Genomic DNA, 10,664 nt, shown 5'->3' on the forward strand with positions numbered 1-10,664 from the left:
AAACATTGGGCCAACTAATCCTTAATATGTCCTTAATATAATAAGGATCTTAGCAGGTTAAATATTGACAATTTTAAAATGTGCTGTTATCTATTTTTATCTAATTTTTATTTATTTTGTTCAATATTTCCCAATTACATTTTAATCTATTTTGTGCCACACTAAGGAGTGTTTCCATAGCAACCAGGTGGGGTGGGCCACATGCTTGACACCTCTGGTCTACACCTCATGATGTACCCTCTAATATTTGTATATTTATTTTGAGCATGCACTCCCAATGTGCATATATTTGCTTATTTAAAAATTATATACATGTACTATTGATGAAGATGAAATAAATCATGTTTCAAGATAATTATTTATTAATGCTACAAACCCTTTTTGATTTCACTGTGTCATTTTTAGTGAAAGCAATATGATTGAATATGCTTCATCATTATTTTTTATCTTGATTTGTCTCTTTGGAATACAGCACCATGAAGACCTGGTTCTAAGTGCACTTCATTTCAATATTTGGTTTCAATGAATGTTGTTATTGAAAAAGATACATAGATTCATATGGAAGAAGTGTACGGTATGTCTGATTGTGATAGGCATTTTCCAGACACATCCACCAATTATGCAAAGGTGCGGGCGAAATTTGACCAGTAAATTCTCTTCTTCCCTGATATCAAAGGGTTCTTCTTGCAAACTAATCAGAAGATGTTGCATTTTTGTAAAGTTTAAAAAGAAATGGGTTCAAAACCTACAATGATGTCTTTTGGAGAAGATTTTTTTAAAGCAGGTTAGAAAATTCTATTTCCATGACTGTGCGTAACATAAGGATTTTAAGCAACATTGCTTTCAGCAACAAAACCTTAGTTTTTAAATGTCTGGATAATTGTGATGGTTTCATGCAATCATCAGCTAATATTTCTAGGCACAATATACACTTATACACAATGTGTGCCGTGGCTTTGCTTTTCATTGTGTCTCTAACACTTAGCCCAGAGTTTAGCACAGAGTAAGTGCTTACTAAATATTGTTTGTCAGTTGTTTCAGTTGTATCTGATTGTGATACCCCCATTTGGGGTTTTCTTGGCAAAGATACTGAACTTGTTTGCCATTTCCTTCTCCAACTCATTTTATAGATGAGGAAACTGAGGCAAACAGTTTAGGATTTTTTTAGGACTAGTGTCTGAAGCCAGATCTGAAATCATGAAGATGATAAAATATATGATGATAGAAATCTTCTATTAGATCCAATCCATGCAGAATTTGTAAATTGCCTACTACAAGAAAGATGCTACACTATGGGTGATAGAGATATAGAACCAAGACAAAACCATCCCTGTCCTCAAGAAACTGGAATTCTAATATACAAAAGAAAAGTACGTACTTGATAATTTGAGTTGGAAGTGAGTACTATCAACCAGAGAAATCGGCAAAGAATTCCCAAAGGACAGTGAGGAATGCTGAAAGTAAATGAGGTATCCAAGAGGTGGAGGGGAGGAGAGAATGCACAGGGAACGAGCCTATACCAAGGCAAGGAGGCAGACATGGAATGGCAAGTTTGGAGAACAGGAAATAGGACAATGTGACTGGGTGGTAGAAGGCATGGAAGGGACTTATGCTCAAAAATCCCAGAAGGATAAACTGGGGCCAGACTGTGAGGAGATGATGACACCAAACTGAGGATCTTGCATGCTTTGCTGTGGTTCATTCGTTTTCAATTGTGTCCAACTCTCTGTGATCCCACTGGGGGTTTTCTAGGCAGAGATACTAGAGTGCTTTGCTACTTCTTTCCATAGCTCATTTTACAGATGGGGAAACTAAGGTAAACAGTGTTGAGTGACTTGCGCAGGCTCACACAGCCAGTAAGTGACTGAGGCTGGATATGAACTTACAAATATGAGCCTTCCTGATTCCAAACCCAGTGCTCTATCCGCAGTGGAGAGCAAAGGCAACAGTGAGACATGGAGTAGGGGAGGGGTGTTTCAGAAAGACTGCTTGGTGAAGAGACAGAACTCTTTGAATAATATGGTATTACTCTGAATTTAGTAATACCTGAAATTATTTACATTTTATTAATCACAGCACCATTTACATACATTTGATAATAGTCATATACACATATAGGATGTAATTCTGAAATTTCAAACTACATGTGTATATTATTTTACTATTTAATTTTAGTTATACATGTGTGTATCATATTTAAAATACTTTAAAATTTGACATTTTTAAATATAGTAAAACATTTTGGTTTATGGAAAAAATGATTCTTATATATGGATTTGCAAACTCATTGCAGTAACTCTCCAGACCCCCAGGAGGCCACAGACTGAGAACCACTGCTCTAGATCTGGGCTTGGTAAATAATGCTAAGGATGTCTCTGAGTGGTGTCCAAAGCATCTGATTTCCCTTCTCTTCTAACTATTTTTTTTTAAGTTTCATTCTTGCCTTTAATTTTCACTCCAGTAATTTGTTCCTTAACCCACTACCTTCCATCCACTAACTCCAGAAGAAAACATTTAAGCAAAACCAATCAACACAGTGACCATTTCTGACAACACAAACTGTTTTGCACATTTGTTGTTCTATGTCTCTGCCTGAGAGGAGATAAGATTGCTTATTAGTTTTCCAAGAGGACACCTGCTGATTCCAATTCATCAGTTTGAGTTCTCTTTAGTGTTGTTATTGTCTGTTACTGTAGTGACTGCGATGTTGTTCTCTTTTGCTTACTTCATTCTGCATCAGTTTATTTGAGTCTTCTCATGTTTTTCTGAATTCTTTATATTCATTGTCTCTTAGTGCAATAATATTGTTACATTGATATACCATAACATCTTTTGCAATTCCCCAATGAATGGGTACCCAGTTTTACTTTCACGGTTTTTTATTGTTAGTGGTTATGGGTTTTGCTATCACAAAGAGTATTTGGTTATGTAGAGAGCCTTTCTATCATTGACCTTCTTGGAGCATATGCTCAGAATGGGATCATGTGGTTCAAAAGGCTGAGCCATTTAGTAACTTCTTTGATTCCAAATCAAACAGTTGTACTAATTTACAATTCTATCAGCAGTAGATTTTTGTACCCTGTCTTCCTACAGCCCCTCCAATATCCATGATTTCCATCTCTTGCAATTTTTGCCAATTTGCTGCATGAGATCTGAAAACTCAGGGTTGTTTAAATTTGCATTTCTCTTGTTATTAAATATTTAGCATATTTCTTCCATATAGTTGTTGGGTTTTTTTTTTCATTTCTTCTGAGAACTGTTTAAATCATTTGACTACTTGTGTATTGTTTCTTTCTTTTTTATACTATCCCTATTTCTCCATACTCCTCATATCACTCTTCCTCCTCTATTCTCCCAATACTTTCTTTTTATCCTTCTTTCTTTCTTCCTTTCTCCCTTCCTTTCTTCCTTTCTTTCTCTTCCTCTTTCCTTTCTTTCTTTGCTTCTTTCCTTCTTTCTCTCTATGTGCATACTTTGGGCTTGCTAATCACCCTTCAAGGGCATCACCTGAAGACTAAGAGCGTTTCTGGAATCATGGTTTTCAAGATCCGCATCAAGTTGCACCTTCTCCAGGAAGTCAGGAAACCTCCCCTGACTACTCCAAGCCCCACTAGTCCCTCTCCCTTCTCAAAACTCTTGAGGCAGAAAAGATGAAGATTTGGACAGACACTTAGTGAAGCCAGACTTGGAAACAATGGCTTCAGCCCCACGATCACGTTCATGATGATGCTTGAGCTGCTCATAACGGTTTTTGCAGGGGAAGTGTTTCTGGTAAATTAGTCCAAGAGAACTGAAAAGCAATCTGTTAAGATCTCAAAGATCTGATGCCCTTTATAGACATCAACAATTCATGGGGCTCTTGGCCCCTCTGAGATCTTCTTCCTTACCCCTCATCCCCACTATTTAGTTGAACTTTTGGATGCACCCCAGAACAAGACTGATTTTTCTGTGCCCTAGAGTGACTTGTGGTGAAGAGGAAAGGTCCAGCTAAGAGACACCAGAGGGAGCCTTTACCCTGCTTTGGGCTTAGCTCTCCTGGCCCCAGGAGAATGTCTCAGTCCAGTATCACCTACCCTGGAGGGGGATTCAAAACTTTCCTTGAGGCAGTGGGGTCCCTATTTCCCCTAAAGGGTAAGGGGCACACTTGGTTGAGGCATTTTCCATCATTCCCCAAATGAGTGTCTTTTGAGACCTGTACCCCTTGCTTTCTTGCTGACCCCAGCTCTGCCTCCTTCCCACCCCCTGGGTACCACCTCTCCCAGCCCCACCCTGCTTTTCCTCTTGGCTCTGTGGATCTCAGCCCTGCCTTTCCTATCTTCCCTCCACCTCCAACACCACCCACAATGTCTGCTCACCCTGGACTCCACCCTACCTTTCGGGCTTCTTGCCCTCTCTATCCCCACCCAGCACTTCCCCAGCCCCACCCAATGACAGCCTCCAATCTCCACTGGACCTTCCTGCTCCCACCCACTCACTGCTCTCTCCCCTCCAACCATTCACCCCACTTCCTCTCTCTCCACCCAGCCTTTGTATACCCCACTCATTCAACCTTCCTCTGTTGTTTTCTCTTTCTCCTATTCTGAGCACTCTTCCACCAAACCAATCAATCGAGAAGCACTTATGAAGCACCTACTATATTCCAGACACGTACTAAATGCTGAAGTTATAAAGACAAAAACAGTCTCTATCTTCAAGGATCTCACAGTCTAAATCTATGAACTCATGGATTCAGTGACCTGATCTGGACAAGGGAAAGGAGTAGGAATGAAAAGGAGATATTTCTCTTTCCCTGGAGTACATTAATGCATGGAAATACTTCCTTCCCTTTATAGTCCTCCCAAGTATAGTCACATATAAAGGGAAGCAGAACAAAAACTGGCATTCAAGGCCCTTTATAATCTGTCCCCAGTCTACCTTTCCAGCCTGATTTCCCCACTGACTCTCCAACACAGAGCCTTCTCTGCAGACAAATTCAAGGTCTGGCTCAGGAACCATCCTCTACAGAAATCTTTCTTGTTCTCCCCAGTTGTTAAATCCCATCTGAGTCCTTGTGGCCCTGTATGAACATCCAGGTCACTCCCCTCCCCAGTCAATTCAGTCTCATAGTCTTTGGTGCCTCTTAGCCCTGCTTCCCAGCCCCATCTTGTTTCATTCTCTGAGGATTCTTCATTCTCCCCAAGTCCTAGGATCTCTATCTCCAATCTTCTTCAACTGCAGGAGTATCCATACCTTAGTACCATCCTCTGCCCACCCCCTACTCCCTTCAGACTCTACCTCAGCTCAACTAATTTTGACCCACAGTCTAGAACTTCTGGTTACAGCTCTGGCTAGATCTGAGGACCACAAAGGTCCCCTTCAGCTTGAAATCCTGTTCAGTTCAAACATTTATTAAATTCCTACCAAGTTCTAGGCAATTCATTAGGTGCTAGAGATTCAAAGATAGAGATGAAACAATCCTGCTTTCAAGGAGCTTACCTTCTACTAGATGGTCCCATGATTGTGTGGTAGTATCTTAGACCTTTCCATTCCATCAGCTCTACAATGCACAGTTTTCTATACACAGCAGGCCTCATTACATGCTTCCTATTGCTTCTAGGGGCAAAACCATGATGTTGTCAACTTCTCCTGTTGGCAACTTCCCCTTACCTCAGTGGAGATTGGCTGGCAACCAACTGGGAGCAAACCCCTAAGGATAGGAAAAGTCAATAATTTGGAGAAAAGAGCACTGACTTTGGAGTCAGAGGACATGGATTCAAATCCTGGATAAGCTAATGACTACTTAGGTGACCTTGAACGAGTCACTTCCTTTATTTGGAGCTGAGCTTTTCTTCTGTAAATTGAGAGGGGATGTTGGTAGGGTAATCTTAACTTTTATTGGTCGTAGATCATTTTTGCAGTCTGATTGAAATCAATGTATCCCTTTCCCAAATAATATGTTTAAATGCATAAAGTAAAATAATTGGAATTAAAGAGGTAATGGATTATGTTGAAATGCAGTAGGGAGAGGTTGTCACAGGGAGAAACCACATCTGGGACCTTCCCTAGTGAGAGATCGGCTTATCCATGTCCTTTCTGATTGGCGGGCATGGATGAATTAAAACATTCACTGTTTTTGCTCTTGCTTTAGTTTTTTACTTGATTTTATGGGATTTAAAAAATTTTTTTTCAATTAAGAAGCATTAGTTTTCTTTCCCTCCATCTTCCCTTCCCTCCACCCTGTCTAAATTTGGGACCTCTTCTGACAAGTACACATAGTCTAGCAGAATAAATTCCCTCATTGACCATGTTCAAAAAACACTTGTTTCCTTCTGGATCCTCTCTCTGAAGCCATAGTTGGTCACTGAATTTATCAGAGTTCTTAAGTCTTTCTAAAAGTTTGACCTGCAATGTACACCAAAGAGAAAGAACCAAATGAAGAATTCTAGATTTTGGGGGGTGGGAGGTGGGAGGGGGCACTAGAGTCCTGGTTCTACTCTTGGATTGAGACTGGGCTTGAGATTTCATTGTTACAGGGAACTCCGGAGGTGAGAAAGCTTCTCTACCAACACATGAAGCACCTTCTTTGTAAGTTAGAGAGTTGTTTAGGACAGAAGAGAAGTTAAGTGATTTGCCCAGGGTCACACAGCCAGCACTTGGGACCAGGTCTTCTTCCACAATGTCATAGGTCATTTACAATATTATGATGGCCAAGTTTGGCCCTTGTACTCTTTTGATAGGGGAGACTCTAAGCAATAAAAATTCCCATCCCACCAAGCAATGAAAGAGGGCCAACTCAGGCCTCCCTGTCTATGCTGGGCTTTAGTATTATTATTATTTACTACTGATGCTGAAGGCCTCTCCTGCTTCTCTTTCCCCCCCTGTTTGTCAACAGATGTTTGCTGGGGGTAAGCTGCTCTTTGGGGGCTTTATCTTCAACGGATATGGCTACTGCAGCAAGAAGAATCTACTAAAGCAGATTTTCCTGGCCCGCCAGCATTGCAAGATGGGTTACTTCCTGCCTGACAACTTCAAATTTAGGTAAATCAGGAAACACATGGGATGAGTTGGCCTGGGGGGTTGGGAAACTGCCCAGACAGAAAGACACAGGGGAGGAGAAGGAGGAGGAGAAAAGGAGGAGACCTGAAGGAATGAGCTTGGCTGGGGGCTGATGGATGGGGCAGCTGATAAGGGATGTGGGTGTGCAGGACTGGGGACCTAGCCATTATCAGCTGCCTGGTCCAGGCAGGGGAAAAAAGCAACAACAAAGGAAAAACACCAGATATTCCCCAGGAGGAGCCAGAGGAAACACAACTAGCTAATAGGCAGTTTAGTGTCCTTAGGATATGTGTGGGGCATGGAGATAGGAGATTCGGGTTCAAATCCTAGCCCTGCCATGAATTTGGGTGATCAGAGCAAGTGCTTGAACTCCTGTGTTCTTATCTTTAAAATGGAGTGATACTTGGGCTCCCTAGGGAGTGGTGAGGATTAAGTGAGGCCATGTATATGAAAGAGAGTGGCCTCAGAGTCAGAAAGGCCTTAAGTTTAAATCCTGCCTTTGAAGGGTACTAGCCTCTTTCAGGGCTGCTCATCCACCTTTGGTCTCTAACTGTGTAACAGCAAGCAGCCTAGCTTCCCCAGGATGGCTGCTAGCACAGGTTCTGTGATCTGCTTTTCTAAAGGAAAGCAACTCAAAAACAGTTAACAATCTTAACTTTAATCAAATTTATATATCATTTACTTCGTTCAGGGAGAAAAATCAGTACCCTGAACTTCAGAGAAAATACAAACAGAAATTACAAGCAGAAATAATAGCATAAAGACCAACAGAAAGGGCTTCTAACCATCTGACCAAATAATACATACACCATAGATCAACAGATAAATACAACTCTTTGACCTTTACATATATACATAGTTACCAGAGAGAGAAGCACCAACATCTGGGGTTTCAAACTCTGGGAGATCCTTAACGGCTACCCAGACTGTCATCTGGCTACATCACCCAAACACTCTTCCCATGAGTAAACCTCAAAGTAAAATGCTAACCTCAGAGTATATACACACACTTCTTCAGGGTCAGAGGGCCTCACGACCCTCATGACCCACTGCCTAATTACAAAATAAGAAAAGATGTGCACCTTCCTGAAAAACAAGCCTTCCCTAATTAAGCTTCTCTTGGTGAGAAGCTTCATGTGAGGTCTATTAATGATAGAAGAAGATCTTCAACTCCCAGTAACATTACAAGCGGCCACTCTGCTCTCACCTATGCAGCAGCCATAACCAGTAAATGGTCTCAGCATACAGGGTAAACCAGGTTGAGGAAACTGATAGGTCTCAAACCAGTCCACAAGTTAAGGGAATGTGAAGACTTTGCCCAGCAGAATGGGCAGATGAAGCAGGTACTGTGGAGTGCTTAGAGCTTGGTCAAACATCATAGATGCCAAGGTCATCCATGGCATCCCAAACCATTGACAGTCATCTTTCGTCCCGCCACTGAATTTTAATGACTCTGGAAGAGAGAGTGAGGTTGATGACTTTGGGCAACTCTGCCCCATTTAAATCCAATTTAAATTGACCATGGGGTCAAGAACTGACCTCATGATGTCATTGGTCTTCATTGAAAATGAAGGACAAACAATGGTAGCTCTGTGACCCTAGCCAAGTTATTTAACAAGTCTCAGTGCCTCAGACAAAAATCTTGAGACTATAAGCTGCTGTTTGAATTGATAGAAGTTTCCTAAATCAAAGAAATAGATACTGTGCCAAGAAAAAAAAAAGTACATAATATAAGTACATAAAGTACATAAAACACAATATTAACATAAGCTTCTATTAGAATACATGGGAGGTGTTGCTAGAGAGTGGTTTATATACTTTAAGAGGGCCCCTCTTAAGTTTTAGAGTATATACATACTTATATATATAAGTTTTAGAGTATATAAAGTTTACCACTTTAAGGTAGACTTTCCAGAAAACAGATTAGTTTACATAATGCCCTGACAGGATAAGTAAAGGAGCAGAATGGCACATTGGATTCTCCCGAAGAAATCAGGACTTGAAGTAACCTGTGCTCTGTTTCCATTCGTAACATTTTTAAAAGATGGTTTGTGTTTATGGAGCATTTCAGCTAAAGAAGTGATTTAGACCAAAAAGGGGCTTTAAAAACCATTTTGTCTAACTACCCTTATTCTACAAAGGAAGAAACTGAGGCCTGAAGGGTTAGATGACTTGCCCCTAGGTCACATAGGTAATGGGTAGCAGAGCAAAGATTTAAATAGAAATCTTCTGGCCCCAAATCCAGTATCCTTCCCAGTATTCCAGGGAGAGAAATGAGGGCATGAGATTATTTGGGCATGGGTGTGGATTATCAGTCCCAGCACCATACTTTCCCTCTCTGAGATTATTTTTTAAATTAAATTTTATGTTTATTTTTGGTTTATATCATTCATTTCCACAAGATTTTGAGTTACACATTTTCTCCCCATCTTTCCCCTACCCACCACCCCAAAGCAGTGATCTCACTGTATACCACCTCCCCCACTCTGCTCTCTCCTGTATCCTCCTCCATGCCCCCTCCAACTTTCCAGAAGGGCAAGATGGATCTCCGTACCCCAGTCCCAGTTGCATGTAAATAATAATAATAATAATAATATATTTTTTTAAACATTTGATTTTACAACTTTGAATTCCAAATTCTTTCCCTTCCTCCCTCATTATCCACCCTTACTGGGAAGATAAGCAATTCAATATAGGTTGCACATGTGCAGTTACACAAAACATTTTCATAGTAGATACATTGTGAAAGACTGACTATATTTTCCTCCATCCTATCCTGCCCCCCATTTGTTCTATTCTCTACTTTGACTTAGTCCCTTTTCAAAAGTGTGTTCTTCTAACTACCCTCCCCACAAACCTGCACTCGCCTCCAGCCTCCCCCCCCATCTCCTTCCCCCCCTACTCGCCTGTAGAGCAAAGTACCCAATTTATTGTGTATGTCATTCCCTCCCTAAGCCAAATTCAATTAAAGTAAGGTTGACCCATTCCCTTTCGCCTTCCTGTTCTTCCCTTTCACTGTAACAGTTATCCCTTGCCTCTTCTATATAAGATAATTTACCCCATTCTGTCTCTGCCCATCTCCTCTCATTATATTCCTTTCTCACCTCTCAATTTTACCTTTTAAATATCATCCCTTCCTATTCAATTGATCCTGTGCCCTCTGTCTATGTATACCTGTACACATATATACACACACTCACATATGTATTCATATGCACATATACCCTCCTATATAGACATATATATGTGTGTTATATGTGTGTATATACACACATTTATATTCCCTTCAATTATCCTCATACTAAGAAAAGTTTCATAAGTTACAATCATTGTTTTTCATGTAAATAGCTCAACTTTGATAAGTTCCTTATGATTTCTTTTCCCAGTTTACCTTCTCATGCTTCTCTTGCTTCTTATATTTGAATGTCAAATTTTCTATTCAACTGTTTTTTTTTTCATTAAGAATGCTTGAGGGGCAGCTAGGTGGAGCAGTGAGTAAAGTGCTGGCCCCAGAGTCAGGAGGACCTGAGGTTCCAGCCTCAGACACTTAACACCCACACACAAAAAAAAAAAAACTAGCCATGTAACCTTGGGCAAGTTACTTAACCCCAATTGCCCTCCAAAAGGCA

The 10,664-nt window shown here is 40.6% G+C and overlaps 1 protein-coding gene across 1 annotated transcript in view; it reads left to right on the forward strand.

Annotated features, from left to right (window-relative positions):
• CUNH3orf20 (chromosome unknown C3orf20 homolog) overlaps positions 1-10,664 on the forward strand; it is a 75,975-nt gene that overhangs the window by 51,883 nt on the left and 13,428 nt on the right. Inside the window, exon 13 of the mRNA XM_069084501.1 lies at positions 6,872-7,017. Within this exon, the coding sequence (XP_068940602.1) occupies positions 6,872-7,017 (146 nt within the window). The remainder of the gene's footprint in view (positions 1-6,871; positions 7,018-10,664) is intronic.

Source organism: Petaurus breviceps, unplaced genomic scaffold (genome assembly GCF_028583685.1).
Source record: "Petaurus breviceps papuanus isolate PSGF00001 unplaced genomic scaffold, PetGlider_PUasm1.0 174, whole genome shotgun sequence".
Taxonomy (NCBI): domain Eukaryota; kingdom Metazoa; phylum Chordata; class Mammalia; order Diprotodontia; family Petauridae; genus Petaurus; species Petaurus breviceps.